Source organism: Pipistrellus kuhlii, unplaced genomic scaffold (assembly GCF_014108245.1).
Source record: "Pipistrellus kuhlii isolate mPipKuh1 unplaced genomic scaffold, mPipKuh1.p scaffold_m20_p_70, whole genome shotgun sequence".
Classification (NCBI taxonomy): domain Eukaryota; kingdom Metazoa; phylum Chordata; class Mammalia; order Chiroptera; family Vespertilionidae; genus Pipistrellus; species Pipistrellus kuhlii.
Window position 1 is genome coordinate 925893 of NW_023425574.1, and position 16932 is coordinate 942824.

General features: G+C 67.8%; 2 protein-coding genes and 1 long non-coding RNA gene across 5 annotated transcripts; 2 read left to right on the forward strand and 1 right to left on the reverse strand.

Annotated features, from left to right (window-relative positions):
- Positions 1-219: 219 nt before the first annotated feature.
- On the forward strand, positions 220-10931 carry TONSL (tonsoku like, DNA repair protein). 2 transcript variants are annotated; one of them, XM_036422628.1, is made up of 26 exons: positions 220-244; positions 333-428; positions 662-804; positions 1550-1733; positions 2023-2152; positions 2329-2500; positions 2624-2738; positions 3110-3255; positions 3356-3508; positions 3642-3767; positions 3885-4059; positions 4607-4683; positions 4771-4860; positions 5088-5160; positions 5241-5404; positions 5484-5607; positions 5732-6462; positions 6562-6638; positions 6981-7134; positions 7214-7292; positions 7701-8002; positions 8132-8303; positions 8858-9030; positions 9382-9455; positions 9768-9901; positions 10675-10931. In XM_036422628.1, the coding sequence occupies exons 1-26, from the start codon at positions 220-222 to the stop codon at positions 10911-10913; spliced, it is 4128 nt and encodes a 1375-aa protein (XP_036278521.1). In that variant the 3' UTR covers positions 10914-10931. The 2 variants fall into 2 exon arrangements, with proteins under 2 accessions (XP_036278521.1, XP_045431831.1); XM_045575875.1 differs by lacking the exons at positions 220-244; positions 333-428; positions 662-804; positions 2329-2500 and having other exon boundaries at positions 1593-1733; positions 9768-9982.
- Positions 6221-12638, reverse strand: LOC123651684. Its single transcript, XR_006740568.1, has 3 exons — positions 12491-12638; positions 9949-9959; positions 6221-6232 (listed from the first exon to the last, which is right to left on the reverse strand). It is a non-coding gene; the product is annotated as an uncharacterized LOC123651684 (long non-coding RNA).
- On the forward strand, positions 11140-15887 carry VPS28 (VPS28 subunit of ESCRT-I). 2 transcript variants are annotated; one of them, XM_036422622.2, is made up of 11 exons: positions 11140-11191; positions 12590-12658; positions 12809-12837; positions 12936-12973; positions 13086-13175; positions 14561-14666; positions 14765-14866; positions 15182-15235; positions 15315-15406; positions 15483-15600; positions 15670-15887. In XM_036422622.2, the coding sequence occupies exons 2-10, from the start codon at positions 12622-12624 to the stop codon at positions 15598-15600; spliced, it is 666 nt and encodes a 221-aa protein (XP_036278515.1). In that variant the 5' UTR covers positions 11140-11191; positions 12590-12621; the 3' UTR covers positions 15670-15887. The 2 variants fall into 2 exon arrangements, with proteins under 2 accessions (XP_036278515.1, XP_045431844.1); XM_045575888.1 differs by lacking the exon at positions 15670-15887 and having other exon boundaries at positions 11173-11193; positions 12593-12658; positions 15483-15652.
- The last annotated feature ends 1045 nt before the right edge of the window (positions 15888-16932 follow it).

The window sequence follows — 16932 nt, forward strand, 5'->3', positions numbered from 1 at the left end:
CCCGACCCGGAGTCCTGACAGACGCCGCCCCCTCGCAGCTCTTCCCGCCCAGCCAGACTACAGTCCCGGGATGGTCCGGCGGCTGGACTACACTTCCCAGGATGCTCCGCGCCGCGGGGGCGGTGCTGGGCTTGCGCAGAGGCCAGGGGGGCGGGGCCGCGAGAGCGCGGGAAGTCCGGTTTCCTCCCGGCGGCCGGATCCCTGCGCGGCGCCCGAACGATGAGCCTGGATCGTGAGCTTCGCCGTAAGTTCCCGGCCGAGCGCCCGAGTGCTGGGGCCCGGGGCGGGCGCGGCGGAGAGGCTCACCTCCCAGCCTCGTTCTCTCTCCGTAGAGCTGCTCAAAGCCAAGGCCAAGGCCCAGAACAGCGGGCAGCTGCGCGAGGAGGCCGCCCTCTGCCACCAGCTGGGGGAGCTCCTGGCCAGCCTTGGTGTGTCCCTCGCGGGGGACCGGGTGGGGCCACGGCTGGGGCCGGGGGAGCTCGGGGTGGGGTCCGCGGCTGGGGCCGGGGAGCTCGGGGTGGGGTCCGCGGCTGGGGCCCGGGGAGCTCGGGGTGGGGTCCGCGGCTAGGACCTGGGGATCCGGGACGGGTGCGGAGAGCCTTGCCCTGCTCGGTCCTCGGCCGTCCACCCGGCTTGCTGAAGCCCGCCCGCCTGCACCCAGGCCGCTACCCTGAGGCCCTGCAGGAGCACCAGCAGGAGCTGCGGCTGCGGGAGAGCGCCGAGGACGCCCTGGGCTGCGCCGTGGCGCACAGGAAGATCGGGGAGCGGCTGGCGGAGATGGGGGACTACTCAGCCGCCTTGAAGGTGGGCGTGCCCACCCAGCACCCACGCTTGCCAGACACAGACCTCCTGGGCCTGCCCTTCGTGGGGGTTGGGGGTAAGGGAGGAAAGGGTCCCTTTCTTTTCATTTTATTGATTTTATTGATTGAGAGAGAAAAGGGAACGGAGAGAGAGAAATATCAATGATGAGAATCAGTGACTGGCCGCCTACTGGGGATTGGGCCCACAAACCTGGCTTGTGCCCCAACCAGGAATTGAAATGGGACCTCCTAGTTCATAGGTCCATGCTCAGCCACTGAGCCACGCTGGCTGGGCAGGGGTCCCTTTCTGAGGACAGAGGAACAGCCTGCTGTCCCAGCCTCTGGCTAGAGGAGGCCGTACTGCGACTGGGCGGGCCAGTGGGTGGTCCCCGGGTCCTTGGGTGGCTGCTCTCCTGGGAGCTTGGCCCCAGAAACAACCGTTCATGAGCCACCACTTGAGCTTTTTGTGTGGACTGGGGGGTGAGGGTCAGGACCCACTGTTCACACAGAGCTGGCCCTGGCCCTTGCAGCCGGGGTGCAGGAGCCTGGCTAACCTTCATGCCTTGTTCCTCCCTTAGCCTGGCATTTGCCAGCGTCTCCACGGGCAGCCCTTGGCATAGAGGAGGTGCTGGGGGGAGGGGTGTCCCAGGGAGCAGGGGGCTCTCCTGTGTAAGCATAGGGACCCCCCTGGAGTTGAGTGACCTGTGGGGTTTGGGTTGGTCACAGCTCCTGCCCCCCCTGTGCCCCAGCACCAGCAGCACTACCTGGAGCTGGCCCACTCCCTGTCCAACTACACTGAGGTGCAGAGGGCCTGGGCCACCATTGGCCGCACACACCTGGACGTCCATGACCACAGCCAGTCACAGGAGGCCCTGCTGCAGGCTCAGGCCGCCTTCGAGAAGAGCTTGGCTATTGTGGACGAGAAGCTGCAGGGTGAGTGCACGTGATCCGGCCTCGCACCCTCTGTCCCTGCCTGGGCCTCCTGTGGTGGGGCCGGGGTCTGTTCTTAGAAGTCACTTCGTGTGGGGGCACCCCATCTGTGCTCCCGGCAGCCTCAAGCCTGGCAATCCGTTGTCTGCTCTTGGTTCCTCCACACTCTGTCTGCGGCACGATCCCTGGGACCCCCGATAAGAGGCAGGAGAAGGGGTGGGGAATGGGGTCCAAAGCCGCAGCCCCCACCTGGGGTCACGGCCCTGCGTGTCTGAGAGGGGTCGTCTTCCAGGGATGTTGCCCAAGCGAGAGCTGAGTGAGATGAGGGCCCGCCTCTACCTCAACCTGGGCCTCACCTTCGAGAGCCTGGGGCAGAAGGCCCTATGCAACGACTACTTCAAGAAGAGCATCTTCCTGGCCGAGTAAGCCTGCCCCCTTGGCCAGGAGGGAGCTAGCTCCCCTGTCGCTAGAGGAAGCAGCCCTGGGGGAGGGGGAAGCCTGGTGGGTCTGCCACGGGCCAGGTGGTGTCCCTCAGCAGCCGCGCTCAGAGCTCCGGGGTCCGGCTGGCGCCTCGGGCACTCACACTCGTCACCCGCAGGCAGAACCACCTGTACGAGGACCTGTTCCGCGCCCGCTACAACCTGGGCGCCATCCACTGGCGCCAGGGGCAGCACTCACAGGCGATGCGCTGCCTGGAGGGGGCGCGGGAGTGCGCGCGCACCATGCGGAAGGGGTTCATGGAGAGCGAGTGCTGCGTCCTCCTCGCGCAGGTGCCCTGGGGTGTGGGGTGTGGGCGCCCTCAGGGTGCAGGGTGTGGGCACCCTGTGGGTGTGGGCACAGCCGAGGGCTGGCTGGGCCCCGGGAAGGCAAGCCTTACCTCCCTCGTCCCCCAGGTTCTCCAGGACCTCGGTGACTTTCTGGCTGCAAAGAGGGCGCTGAAGAAGGCCTACAGGCTGGGCTCCCAGAAGCCTTTGCAGAAGGCGGCTGTGTGCCAGACCCTCAAGTACGGTGAGCCTGGAAGGGGGGACCCCGGGAGCTAAGGGCTCCCCTTCCTTGGCAGAGGGGACTGGGCATGTGTCCTTGGGGAGGCGGCAGCCCCAATTCCTATCGGGAGGAGAACCCCACTTCTGTCTGAGTCTACAGCGCGGTGTGCGCAGGGGCCATGAGGGTGGTCAGGAGCCGAGGCGTTTCCACGCGAACTGGCACCCTCACAGAGAGACAAAGCCAGCGTCATCTCGTAACCAGGGCTGATGCTCTGCCTGCCCCTCCTCACCAACGGCCAAGCAGGCTGGGCAGGGTGGGTGGCCCGCCTGAGGGCACGGAGCTAACTGAGGGCCGGGCCTGTGTCTGCCGCCCTTGCATGAGGCTCTTCCCTGCAGTGCTGGCTGTGACCCGGCTGCAGCAGCAGCTGGAGGAGTGCGGGAGCGGTGACCCTCAGAGCGCCATGGGCATCTGTGAGCAGCTAGGGGACCTGTTCTCCAAGGCAGGCGACTTCCCCAGGGCGGTGACGGCCTACCAGAAGCAGGTGCACACCGGCTGGAGGGGAGGGCGGAGGGCCGGGGAGGGGAGGGCCTGCAGTGCTCCGGCCCGGAAGGTGTGCAGCAGCCGCCCTGTCGCACCCCCAGCTGGACTTTGCGAAGCTGCTGAAGAGGCCGGGGCCCGAGCTGGCCGTCATCCACGTGTCCCTGGCCGCCACCCTGGGAGACATGAAGGACCCCCGTGGGGCTGTGCGCCACTATGAAGAGGAGCTGAGGCTGCGCGAGGGCAACGCCCTGGAGGTGAGCTACGGCGCGCCCCGGTCTCTGCCATGCCCACGGCGTGCCCGGGACTGCCACCTGGGGCCCGCACAGGTGGGCATTTCGTTTGCCGGGGCAGCTGTCACGGAACCCGTTTATCTTCCTCTCGCTCCAGGAGGCCAAGACCTGGCTGAACATTGCTCTGTCCCGCGAGGAGGCCGGTGACACCTACGAGGAGCTGGCACCGTGCTTCCAGAAGGCTCTCGGCTGTGCCCAGCAGGCGCAGCAGCCCCAGTTGCAGGTGTGACCCCGTCCACCCAGCTGGTGCCCTTGTCCCCGTCTCGTGTCTCCCCCCCGTGTCTCCCCCCGTGGTGGCTGGCGACCCTGTGGCCCTGACTGGGCGTCGCCTGCTCCGTAGAGGCAGGTCCTGCAGCACCTCCACAGGGTGCAGCTGCGGCTGCAGCCCCAGGAGGCCCCTGGCACGGAAGCCAGGCTCCGGGCGCTGCGTGTGGACCAGGACGAGGAGGAGGACGGGGAAGGGGAGGAGGACAGCGACACCCCGGAGGCCAGCGAGGTGGAGCTCTCAGACAGCGGTGAGGCCTGAACCAGGCCGGCGGCCCTGTCCCTTCTCCCCTTCGCTGCTCAGGCTGGCCCGGGCTGCGGTTGGTGAGGATGGGGCCTGGTCACAGGTCGGATAGGGGACAGATCCATGCCAGGAGGTGGCAGTGCCGTGAGGTGGGCAGAGGGGTGCACAGGATGCCTGGGCAGCGTCAGTGACGGGAGCTGGTGGGCGTCCAGGCGGAGGTAGTGCAGGCTTGATCTGCAGAAAGGGCACTCAGAGCTCACAGCAGGTGAGAGTGGAGCTCAGCGCTTCCTGAAACGGTGCTGTGGGTTCTCTGGGCAGCCGAGGTCAGCCTGTGGCAGGTGGACATGAGGGACAGTCTGAGCGGGCATGGGCTGCACATCTGGGGGCAGTGGGGGCAGAAGGGTGGGCTGGGCCTAGGAGAGAGGCTCAGTGTTGGACGTGAGAGGCTCTTGGCGAGCGTCCAGGGCAGGTGGGAGGTTTGGCCTTGGCTGAGGGGGTTGGGGGAGAGGGCTGGGTGGGGAGGGCTTGCTCACCCGTGCCCGCTTGGCTTTCAGAGGACGAGAGCCAGTCCCAGGACCTAGAGGAGGAGGAGGAGCTGCGGGGCTGCCTGAGACGACAGCAGGTGAACAAGGTGAGGCCGAGGGCGGGGGCAGGGCGGGGGGGCTGGTCCCTCTGCCTCTTCCCCCAACATGCGTGTTCTCGGCGCCTGTGCCCGCAGTGGAACCGGCGCAATGACGTGGGGGAGACGCTGCTGCACCGAGCCTGCATCGAGGGCCAGCTGGGCCGCGTCCAGGACCTCGTGCGGCAGGTGGGCCCGCCCCCACCCTGTGGGTCCACTACCTGCCCCAAGGGAAGGGGCGGGAGGCTGCTGGCCCTCGGCTCTGCCTGCCTCTACCTCGTGGTGGAACCGCCAGGCCAGGCTGCTGGCGGACTGTGGGACTCAGGCCCTGGCCCTGCTCAGGCCTCAGGCCTCAGCCCTGAGGGGGCCAGGCTGTGGGGCACTTGGGGTCAGGCTCCTTCCATCCTTGGTCACAGGGTCACCCCCTGAACCCTCGGGACCACTGTGGTTGGACACCCTTGCACGAGGCCTGCAACTACGGGCATCTGGGTGAGCGCGGCCCGGGGCCTGTCACACAGGGCGGGGTCCGAGCAGGGTGCCGGAAGCTGGCTCACATCCCCCGTCCACAGACATCGTCCGCTTCCTGCTGGACCACGGGGCCGCGGTGGACGACCGGGGCGGCCAGGGCTGCGAGGGGATCACTCCGCTGCACGATGCTCTCACCTGCGGCCACTTTGAGGTGGCCGAGCTGCTCCTTGACCGGGGGGCGTCCGTCACCCTCCGCACCAGGAAGGTGAGTGGGGCCAGGGGCCGGTGGGCACGGCCACGGTGGGCGGGTCTGCCCGCCGGTGCCACAGCTGGGTGCCACGCAGGGCCACAGCCCGCTGGAGACGCTGCAGCAGTGGGTGAGGCTGTACCACCGGGACCTGGACCTCGAGACACGAGCGAAGGCTGGCGCCATGGAGAGGAGGCTCAGGGAGGCCGCCTCGGGCCAAGGCAAGCGGGGACCTCCTGCCCCGGGACAGCGCCCCTGCCTGGAGGGTTTCCTGGGCCTCGGGCATTTCCCGTGGGTGGCAGGGGTGTGCAGGGCCCACCTCACCGCAGACCCCTCTCCCCACAGCTCCCCACAGCCCCCTGGCTCCCCGGAGCCTCCCGAGGGACCGTCTCTTTGACCCCGAGACCTCTCCTCCCTCGAGCCCCCGCCCAGTGCCCCCGGAGGCCCCTCAGGCCGGTGCCAGGGCCTGGGAGGCACCGGCAGCGCCGGCTGTGGCCAGGCCGCGGAGGAGCAGGCACCAGCTGGCCAGCAGCAGCAGCAGCAGCTCGGAGGGCGAGGACAGCGGGGGCGCCCCCCAGAAGAGGCCTCGGCACTCTGCTCCGGCACGGCGAGCCGGGGCCTGCGTGCTTGACCACGTCAACAACAGGAAGGTGGCAGTGGCTGGCCCGGCGGCCTACCGGGCGGCCATTCGAAGCGTGGGCAGCGCCCAGAGCTGCCGCCCCAAGCCTGGCCCACCCCGGGGCCCCGGGGAGGCCGCCCCTCCCACAGCGGCGCTGATCCCCGAGGAGGAGCATCTGGCCGGGGACTGGCTGGAAGAGGACTTGCTGCCGCCCCAGGGCGGCCGCCCTTCCCGCCCCCAGGGCGGTGGGTACAGGGCCAGGCGCAGCGCCTCGGAGTCCAGCGGTGACGAGAGTCCCGTCAGGCCCCGGGCCCAGGCCAGGCAGAGCCAGCTGCCCTTTCTCAGGAGCAGGAGTGCCGCGGTCCGAGCAGGCGGAGAGGGCAGCTCCCGCACGGAGCCCCTGCAGAGCCCTCAGGCCCCCAGCAGCGGGGACGCCCCCCCTGCCGGCCTTTCCTCGGTGGGTGCTCAGGCCGATGGGTGCTCCAGCGGTGGCTCGGGGGCAGGGCAGGGCCAGGGGCCGTTTTTTCTGTCTGCTATCCCTCTCTGCCCCTTCCAGGGGCCGGTCCTGCCTCCTGCCATCCGGGTTCGCGTTCGCGTTCAGGACAACCTTTTCCTCATCCCCGTCCCACACAGGTAAGGCGGCCCCGCTCCCTCTGTGCCCCTGTGGGATCTGCAGTGGCAGCCGAGAACCCTGGTGTTGGTGCATTTTGTGCATCCGGTGGAGCCCGTGGCCTTGCTGGCGCTGGCACGCCCTTTCGAGGGCCTGGTAGCTGGGGTGGGGCCACAGGGCGGGGGGGGGGGGGGGGGGGGGCTCTTCTCAAGCAGAGGTGGCCCCTGGGAGGGGCCCGGGAGCTGGAGGCGGCATGTGGGGAGGGGAGGGAAGGAGCCAGAGCATGAGGGTGGGCCCGGGGGCGTTTCCTCAGCTGTGCAGGGCTGTGGCCAGGGCCAGGCTCAGCGCAGCCTCTGGTCCCACAGCAAGGAGGCCCACTCCGTGGCCTGGCTGGCCGAGCAGGCCGCCCAGCGCTACTACCAGGCCTGCGGGCTGCTGCCCAGGCTCACCCTACGGAAGGAGGGGGCCCTGCTGGCCCCCCAGGATCCCATCCCCGATGTGCTGCAGAGCAATGAGGAGGTGAGTGGCGGGAACCAGGCCCGAGGGTGGGTGTCCCCGGTGCTGGGTCCCCGGGGCTGCCTGCCTATGGTGCTTTCAGGTGTTGGCTGAAGTGACCTCGTGGGACCTCCCGCCGCTGACGGACCGTTACCGCAGGGCCTGCCAGAGTCTGGAACAGGGTAAGAGCCCAGGAGGCTCCTGGTGGCCTGGCTGAGGGGCTGGGCATGTGCTCCACTGTTACCTGCTCTGCCAGGTCCCCAGGTCTCCACACCTGTCCTTGGGTCTTCCTCCCCTGCCAGTGCCCCCAGTGTGGGCAGTGTGTGGGGGAAGCGGTGTGGGACCCTGTAGAGACCTCAGAGCTGAGAGGCTGGGCCAGGCTTGGCCAGGCAGGAAGTCTGGCGCCTCTGGGAGCTGCCAGGCTGAGAGGTGAGGAGGGCCTCCTGGGGCAGACACAGGTCTGCACACCGCCCGCCTGCCCTGGGGCCCACAGGCTTGGGGCAGGTGGGCTGGAGAGTGAGAGGGGCTGTGCAGGTTTCAGGGGGCAGACAGGCTGGCTCTGGCCCTGGTGACACCACGTCCCCTTGCAGGGGAGCACCCGCAGGTGCTGCAGGCCATGGAGCGCCAGGGTGTAGGCCCCTCTTTCAGCGCCTGCTCCCTGGCCCTGCGCCAGGCCCAGCTCACCCCCTTGCTTCGGGCCCTCAAGCTGCACTCGGCGCTCCGGGAGTTGCGCCTGGCCGCGAACCGGCTGGGGGACGGCTGTGCCGCCGAGCTGCTGGCCGCCCTGCACACTTTGCCTGGCCTGACTCTCCTTGACCTCTCTTCCAACCACCTGGGCCCGGAAGGCCTGCGCCAGCTAGCCTCCGGCCTCGCGGGACGGGCCACCCTGCAGGTAAAGCACGGGGAGCAGCAGGCCAGACACGTGGGAAGGAAGGCACACGTGGTGTGCTGACTGGCGCCCAGCTCTGCGGGGGCCGGGGGCCGCGGACATCCGATCCCATGGGGGCCTGTGTCTTCCCAGAACTTGGAGGAGCTGGACTTAAGCATGAACCCCCTCGGGGACGGCTGCAGCCAGGTCCTGGCCTCGGTCCTGCAGGCCTGTCCTGCACTCAGCACTCTGCACCTCCGGGCCTGTGGCTTCGGCGCCAGTTTTCTCCTGAGTCACCAGGCAGCCCTGGGCCAGGCCTTCTTAGGTGAGCTGACCACACGTCCACTTCCTGGCCCCAGGGTTCCAGTTGCCATCAGGAGGGCGTGTGCAGGGACTCAGAGCCTTGAGCAGGGGCGCCTGGGGCATTATGTAGGCAGACAGACATGGTAGGAGCATCTGGTACTTTCCCAGCCAGATCCTACCACAGGCAGAGCCCCAGCTCCACTGCTCTCACCAGCTCTGTCCGTGGCCCGAGTCATTCCACGTACACCCAGCAGGGCTGCAGAGAGCCAGGTCGCAGCGCCAAGGCTGGGTCAGTGGTTCCCAGAGGGCCTTTCTGTAGGGCTGTGAGCAGCAGTGGGGGAGCCTGGGGTTGGGGCAGTGGGGGAGTGCTCCCCTGTCGTGGGTCAGGGCAGACAGAGGCCAGAGACATGAGGAGAAGCTGGGCTCGGGAGTCTGGCCTGCACCCATCCCCAGGCAGGAGGCCTGATCCTTGTGCACGAGGTCTCGGCGACAGCTCCCCGAGGAGAGGCCCAGGACTCTGCAGCTGGGCTGGGTGGTGCTGTGTAGGGCTGACCACGCTTCTGGCCCCTGGTTCAGATGCCAAGCACCTGAAGACCCTGTCCCTGTCCTACAACATCCTGGGCGCCACCGCCCTGGCCCAGACCCTGCGCAGCCTGCCCGTCCAGACCCTCCTGCACTTGGAGGTCAGCTCCGTGGTGGCCAAGAGTGACTCGGGCCTGGTGGGACCCATGGTCAGATACCTGACCAAGGTACGTGGTTGGGCCAGACACCGAGCCACGGGAGCCCTGGGCACCCGGCCAGAGCCTGGGGCGGGGCTGGGAGGGCCTTGCAGGTTCTCCAGAACAGCCTGGGGAAGCTTCCTGCCCCAAGCAGGTCCCAGGGAATGTCCAGCCTCCCGGTGCTCTCTCCTGGGGGAACTTCCGGGCGGGAGGGGAACCCACGATTCTCAAGTCGTTCTGATCTACAAATTGAGGGGATGCTGCCTCCCTCTGATGTCCCCTCACCCCTAAGACAGAAGGAAGGAGTCTGGCCTCCCTGGGCGGCCTCTGGGAGGCAGGAGGACAAGCACCACTCACTGCAGCCTTGGCCTCTGTGTCTAGGAAGGCTGTGCGCTGGCGCACTTGAACTTGTCTGCAAACCACCTGAGTGACCAGGCAGTGAGAGACCTGAGCAGGTAACACTACCTTGCCTGTGCCCCACTTCCTGGGGGGTTCTAGTCTCCAGGCCCAGGAGCCTTGGGGGGCACTAGGTCAGGCAGGGAAGGGGAGCAGAGATGGTACCAGCTCCTTCCTGAATGTACCCCAAGCCTGGCCACGACCACCTTGGCCCCTGGCAGTGCTCTGACAGCCACGGAGGAACGCCTGAGCCTGTGCCTGTGCCAGGAAGGGGGCGAGACCTGCTTGGTTATCCGTGGCCCGCAGAGCAGCTTCCCCAGTGATGGGGCCTCCCTCCCTGGAAACTGACCCTTCACTCCTCCCTCACCCAGGTGCCTCCCGCTTTGCCCCTCACTTGTCTCGCTGGACCTGTCTGCCAACCCCGAGATCAGCTGTGCTGGCCTGGAGGAGCTCCTGTCTGCCCTGCAGGAGCGGCCCCAGGGCCTGAGCTTCCTGGGCCTGTCCGGTGAGCGCTGGGGACGGTGCCACCTCGGCCACACTGGGGCTGGGCACACAGCTTCCTCCTCAGGGACCTCCTGCAGCCCAGGTGCCCCCTTTGAAGGGGCTGTCACTGGCACTAGCCAGAAGCTGGGGTGGCTGGGCGCCTTGCAGGTGACACAAGACAAGTAATTGGAAGGGGGTAAAGGCTGCCACTGAGGGGCCTTCCCAGTTCTTGCTCGCCAACCCTCCCTTCCCAGCCTGTGGCTTGTTCTCCTGGTCGGCGTGCCCAACAGCACCCAGGGGAGACCCGCAGCAGCCTGGCTCATTCAGCGGGAGCCTGGGGAAGGAGAGCTCAGCTCTGTCCTCAGCAGGTCAGGCTGGGGGTGGGTACTCAGGAGCCTGGTTCTTCCTGCTCCTCCAAGTGGCCCATCTCCCCGCCCTGGCCTCCTGGGGTTCCACTCTCACCAAGCCTTGGGTCCTGAGTGTACCAGGCCTGAGCCTCACAGGCACCCCTACTGTGTGCTCCTTATGGATGGAAAAACCGGGCGTTGTCATGGACACTCAGAGGCACAGATGTGGACGCGGTGTTTATTTCCGCCACCCTCCCTTCTGCCTGGCCGCGGGGAGAGCACCCCTTCCTAGAGTGGCCCACACCTGGGGCCCTGCGTGTTCCTTCCCGGGCAACTTGTCCCAAGGAAGGGTACGCGGGCTGGAGAGCGCCCTGGGGCGGGCCCCCCGCGGGCCTCCCAGCTTTGGTGGAAGCAGCTCCCTGAGGCCTGCTCCCCCGCCCCCCTGCAGGCTGTACTGTCCGCGGTCCCCTCGGCCCCCGCCTCTGGGACAAGATCGCCGCGCGGCTGCAGGAGCTACAGCTGTGCAGCGGGCGGCTGTCCGCCGAGGACCGGGCCGCCCCGGGCCAGCTGCTGTCCGGACAGCCGGACCCCGCCTGCACCCTGGACCGAGGCTCCCGGCTCTTCTTCCGGCGACTCTTACAGCCCAGCGGGGCCGCCGCCCCCTTCCCCCCTCCCACCCCCCAATAAAGCACTGCTGCCGCCTCACCGGCTGCCTGAGAGGGGCGGGAGGCGGGGTCGGTTCTGCTGCGGGGAAGCAGCCGCGGGATCGGGGGTCGGGCAGGTGCCGCCGCTGGAGGACCTGCGGGCTCGGGGCGGCGTGACCTGCGCGCGGAGCTCTGCGCCCACTTCCTGGTTCCGCTGCGCCGGGGGCGGGGCTCCTGTGCGCATGCGCGGCGTGGCCGAGCGCCGAGCAGTCGATCGCGGCCCCGCCCCGGCGCCATCTCCGACGCAGCGCGGCTCCTGCCAGGTACTCGGGGCTGAGGGCAGGGCGGCTGCGGGCATCGCCGCCCCGCGAGGGCCCCTCGCCTCGGGTTCCCTCCGGGTGCCGGGGTGGCGCCCCACGGGTGGGTGGGCAGCAGCCCCCGCCGGCTCCCCCGGGCCTGGGGGCGGCCGTGTCCCCGCGGCCACAGCCTTCCCCGGAGACTCGCTTTTCTGGCCCGGAGTCCGGGTTGTGGGGTTTAGGCTCGTGCTCGCCTGTCGCCGGGGGCCCCGGTGTGCGTTCTGAATGGAACGGAATCCGGCGACTGCCCCCCCGGGGGGGGCCGGAGGGTCCTCAGGCTCCGCGTCCCGCCCAGGGGGCTGCCATCCGGCGCCCGCCCTCCCCGCCGCCCAGCCCCTGCCCTCGGACCCCGGCCCGCAGCCGCTCAGCTGCCCGCCCGCCGGGAACGCGCCGCCTCGACCCTCGGCTCAGTGTCTGATGGAGCCTCAAATTATGCATCTGAACCGGGCACGCCCCCCGGCCCCATCCCAGCTCCTTATCACGGCCCTTGGAACCCAACGGGGCTCAGTTAACTCCCTAAGGCTTCCATTTCAAGTCCTGCGGACCGAGGGCGCACCTCCTGCCTGGGCCCTGCTTCCCGCCCGCGCCCTCCCAGCCCAAGAACCTGTCCAATCAGGAACGCCTGGCCTGGGTCACCCCTGACTCAGAGACCCCGGCTGGCTCTCTGTTCCCCCACATCAGACCTTAGACAAAGCCTGCCCTCCTATGGTCCTGGCCAGTAGGCTCGGGTTGAGCATCCTCCCATGCAGAATGTCCTGGTTCCTTCCAGTCAGAGCACATGCGGGTGGCAGGCCTGATCCGGGGGGGGGGGGGGGGGGGGGGCGTGCAGGAGGCATCCTATGGACGTTTCGCAAACACGGGTGCTGTTCTTTCTCCTTGTCCTCTCTCTCTCTCTCTCTCTCTCTCTCTCTCTCTCTCTCTCAAAAAACTACCTATACCTGTGCTGTTTCCTCTGCCAAATGCTCCTCCTGGTCCTCCGTCCACAGGCTGCCGCCCCCTTCCCGGCCAGCAGGCTCAGAGCAGCCTGCCCTTACCCACACCGTGGCTGGTCTCCTTTAGAAACGTTTTCTTATTAATTTTAGGGGGGCGGGGGCATTGACTTGTTGTTCCACATATTTATGCATTGTGTGTGCCCTGGCCGGGGGTCAGACCCCTGACCTTGGTGTATGATGAGGATGCTACGGGGACAGGGCCATGACCGCTCTCCTGAGATGCCTCCCCTTGGGGGGGCGGGGGTGGGGGATGGGGGGGAGGGGGGGGAGACCGCCCTGGGTTTATTGCTGTTTCTCGTCTGTCTCGCCCGAGAGCGGGAAGCTCTTCGCACGGCGTCGGGTGCCCCTGAGTTGGTGCTGGTTCTGCTCCTCAGGTCTCTGCTGTGACCCCTGGAGCCTCAGGATGTTCCACGGGATCCCAGCCACACCAGGCGTGGGAGGTGAGCTTTGAGCCCTGCAGCAGAGGCGTGGCCGGGGGCTATGGGAGCATCTAAGCGTTCCCCCATGTGGGGTCGCAGCCTGGGGTGGTCTCTGGAGGGGCTGGGCTGGGTGGTGGACAGGCTGCCAGCTCTCCGCCTGCTCTGTTACAGCCCCTGGGAACAAGCCAGAGTTGTATGAGGTGAGTGGCGGGCACCCCTGCCTGGTTGGCACTGACCCACAGCGTGTGCCCATGTGAACACCACCCTGGTGCCAACGTGCTGCCCCTCTCTCCAACAGGAAGTGAAGCTGTACAAGAATGCCCGGGAGCGGGAGAAGTGAGTGCAGCGCCCCCCCCAGGCCCAGGCTCTTGGGTCTGAGCTCTGCCGCACGGCAGCTCCCCGTGGGCTGGGGCCTCGAGGCCGTGGCTGACGGACACGCCCTCCCCAGGTACGACAACATGGCGGAGCTGTTTGCCGTGGTGAAGACCATGCAGGCCCTGGAGAAGGCGTACATCAAGGACTGCGTCACCCCCAACGAGTGAGGCCCGGGGCCGCTGCACCCACAGAGGGGCCTTCCCTCCAGGCCAGGGTGCTCAGGAGAGGGGTCTGCATGTGGGCATCCATCTCTCATTCCTGGCTGGAGGGCGCCCCTGGGTGCTGGCAGCCCGGGCGCCTTCTGCAGCGTCCCCATGGAGGCCCACCCGGAGGCCCCGAGCCGGGTGTGGAGGCCGTAGCCGGGTGTGGAGGCCCCGAGCCGGGTGTGGAGGCCGTGAGCTGGGTGTGGAGGCCGTAGCCGGGTGTGGAGGCCGTAAGCCGTGTGTGGAGGCCTGACGGGGTGTGGAGGCCGTAAGCCGTGTGTGGAGGCCCCGAGCCGGGTGTGGAGGCCGTGAGCCGGGTGTGGAGGCCGTGAGCCGGGTGTGGAGGCCGTAGCCGGGTGTGGAGGCCGTGAGCCGGGTGTGGAGGCCGTGAGCCGGGTGTGGAGGCCGTGAGCCGGGTGTGGAGGCCTGACGGGGTGTGGAGGCCGTGAGCCGGGTGTGGAGGCCGTGAGCTGGGTGTGGAGGCCGTAGCCGGGTGTGGAGGCCGTGAGCCGGGTGTGGAGGCCTGACGGGGTGTGGAGGCTGTGAGCCGGGTGTGGAGGCCGTAGCCGGGTGTGGAGGCCTGACGGGGTGTGGAGGCCGTAGCCGGGTGTGGAGGCCGTGAGCCGGGTGTGGAGGCCCCGAGCCGGGTGTGGAGGCCCCGAGCCGGGTGTGGAGGCCTGACGGGGTGTGGAGGCCGTGAGCCGGGTGTGGAGGCCGTAGCCGGGTGTGGAGGCCGTGAGCCGGGTGTGGAGGCCGTGAGCCGGGTGTGGAGGCCGTGAGCCGGGTGTGGAGGCCTGACGGGGTGTGGAGGCCGTGAGCCGGGTGTGGAGGCCTGACGGGGTGTGGAGGCCGTAGCCGGGTGTGGAGGCCGTGAGCCGGGTGTGGAGGCCGTGAGCCGGGTGTGGAGGCCGTAGCCGGGTGTGGAGGCCGTGAGCCGGGTGTGGAGGCCGTGAGCCGGGTGTGGAGGCCGTAGCCGGGTGTGGAGGCCGTAGCCGGGTGTGGAGGCCGTAGCCGGGTGTGGAGGCCGTAGCCGGGTGTGGAGGCCCCGAGCCGGGTGTGGAGGCCCCGAGCCGGGTGTGGAGGCCCCGAGCCGGGTGTGGAGGCCGTAGCCGGGTGTGGAGGCGGGACCAGCACCTCGGAGAGCAGGCCGGGAGAGCCCCTGCCAGCGCTGGGCTCTAGCTGATCTGCGGTCCAGGCCTAGTCCCCACCCCCTCCAGAACCTTCTCTGTAGACCCGATGGAAGGTCTCCCCAGTGGCCCAGCTCTGACTGGTCACCTGCCCCTCCTCCCCAGAGGGCCTGGGCGGGGGCGGGCGGCGGGCGGGCCTGAGCAGGTCCTCTCCGCAGGTACACGGCCGCCTGCTCCCGCCTCCTGGTGCAGTACAAAGCCGCCTTTCGGCAGGTGCAGGGCTCGGAGATCAGCTCCATCGATGAATTCTGCCGCAAGTTCCGCGTGAGTCCGTGGGGGGGGGGGGGGGGGGGGGGGGCAGGGGGGGCGACATGGGTGCTGTTGGAAGGCGCCTGGCCAACTCCCACATGCCCCGCCCCCAGCTGGACTGCCCGCTGGCCATGGAGCGGATCAAGGAGGACAGGCCCATCACCATCAAGGACGACAAGGGCAACCTCAACCGCTGCATCGCCGACGTGGTCTCGGTGAGCCCCGCGCCGCCCGGCTTCCGGCTGCTTCCCCGGCTCCTCACTGGCTTAGAATGAGGGCGCAGGCCTCTCCCCTGGGCCACGCCCAGCACGCCTCCGAGTCCCCTCCCCCCGCCCCCCAGCCTGAGACCCACCTGAGCTCCTGAGGGCAGCAAGGTGGATGAACCCCAAGTGTGGGAGTAGAAGTGTGGGAGGAGCCTGCGGACCAGCAGCCAGGGTGCGGGGAGAGGGTGGGCTCTGCCTGGGCCAGTCCTGCCAGGGGCCCCCTTGGGCCCTGGCGGGGCATTGCCTCACACACGCACTTGCCCCCAGCTCTTCATCACGGTGATGGACAAGCTGCGCCTGGAGATCCGCGCCATGGACGAGGTGCAGCTCGGGCCTGGGGGGCGCAGGCGGGGGGAGCGAGGGGCGGGGGGTTCACGGGGCCGTCTGTGCATGTGTGCAGATCCAGCCTGACCTGCGGGAGCTGATGGAGACGATGCACCGCATGAGCCACCTGCCCCCCGACTTCGAGGGCCGCCAGACCGTCAGCCAGTGGTGAGTGTCTGGCCCTCAGGTGGCCCTGGGGGTCCCTGCCTCTGCGCCCTCTCCAGCTGTGCCCCCCCCACACCAGGCTGCAGACCCTGAGCGGCATGTCCGCCTCCGACGAGCTGGACGACAACCAAGTGCGCCAGATGCTCTTCGACCTGGAGTCGGCCTACAACGCCTTCAACCGCTTCCTGCACGCCTGACCCTGGGCCCTGCCCGCCTGAGTCCCAGCCTCCCCGCCCACCTAAGGCGAGGCCTCCTTGCTCGCCTGGGCCCTGGCCTCCCTGTCCGTGCGGAGCGGACGGAGGAGTGGACGGAGCCAGGGTTCTCAGCCCAGCCCCCAGGAACCCAGCCTCCCGGTGTCTGCTTTCCTGGCTCCCTGTGCTTCCTGTGGCAGCCCCGTCTGTGTGTCTGTCTTCGTGTGTCTACCTGGGACCCCCCTCCCCACAATAAAGGTGTTCTCTGACCTTCCTGCTCTGTGGGCACCCGCCGGGGCCTGCCTGGCGTGTTTGTCTGCCCTCGGGGCCTCACGTGGGACCCTGCCACCTGGAGCACAGGGTTCCTGGGGGAAAGGGCCTCCCTGCTGGGCACGGCCTGGGCGAGCAAGGGGGCGCTCCAGCCTCCGCCTGGGCCGGTTGGCGGCAGCCAGGCAGCCAGCAGCACGCCAGGAGACCGAGGCTCGGACCCGGTGCACCGTTTCCAGTCTTAGCAGCTGTGGGTGAGGGACAAGCCAGCGTTCACTGGCAGCCTTTTCTCTTTCTGAACTGCCTCTTGCTACTGAACCTGGGGCCGCCACGGCCACGAAAGAAGGTGTCTCTCAGCATCTTACAAGATAAAGAGCAGAACAGAGGGACTAGCGATGGGGGTCAGAGCCAGGGCTGGCGGGAGGGTTGATGGGACCTCGGGGGTGTGGGCTGTGCTGAGCGGGGCACCTGTTCCATGAGGAAGGCCTGGCCCTGAGCAGCTGCTCTGCCTCGGCCGGCCTGTCTGTGGGTTCCTGACTCGGTGCAGGAAAAGTTCACAGCACAAGTCCAGGTGGATTTTATTTTTAATTTTTTAAAAGGGTATTTTTTAATTGATTTCAGAGAGAGAAAGAGAGTAACATCAATGATGAGAGAGAATCACTGATGGCTGCCTCCCGCACCCCCCCCAATGGGGACCGAGCCACAACCTGGGCGTGTGCCCTGATTGGGAATCCAACTGTGACCTCCTGGTTTGTAAGTTGATGTTCAACCCCTGAGCCATGCAGCTGGGCTATTTTCATTGCCATAAAATATATTTTAAAAAAGTTATCCTTTTTAACTTCAGTGGCATTGAGTATAACTTATTTCAGAAAGGAACGGAGAGGGAGAGAGAGAAACATCAATGATGAGAGAACCATCACTGGGCTGCCTGAGCATGGAACTGATAGATCCTCCCTTCCCCCCGGTGGGTGTAGTAACAGTAAACATGACGTAACCTGCAGCCGGAAATACCTGAGCACCTAACCATGTACCTTATATGGACCAGACGTGAAGCCACCAATCAGCACCGCC

Excerpts from the sequence above, each read along its gene's own strand:
- TONSL (XM_036422628.1), top strand. The coding sequence starts at position 220 with ATGAGCCTGGATCGTGAGCTTCGCC. Across the intron at positions 3,509-3,641 it reads GCGAGGGCAACGCCCTGGAG|GAGGCCAAGACCTGGCTGAA; the intron begins GTGAGCTACGGC and ends CTCTCGCTCCAG. Across the intron at positions 9,031-9,381 it reads TGGTCAGATACCTGACCAAG|GAAGGCTGTGCGCTGGCGCA; the intron begins GTACGTGGTTGG and ends CTCTGTGTCTAG.
- VPS28 (XM_036422622.2), top strand. The coding sequence starts at position 12,622 with ATGTTCCACGGGATCCCAGCCACACCAGGCGTGGGAG. Across the intron at positions 13,176-14,560 it reads GACTGCGTCACCCCCAACGA|GTACACGGCCGCCTGCTCCC; the intron begins GTGAGGCCCGGG and ends TCCTCTCCGCAG. Across the intron at positions 14,667-14,764 it reads AATTCTGCCGCAAGTTCCGC|CTGGACTGCCCGCTGGCCAT; the intron begins GTGAGTCCGTGG and ends CCCCGCCCCCAG.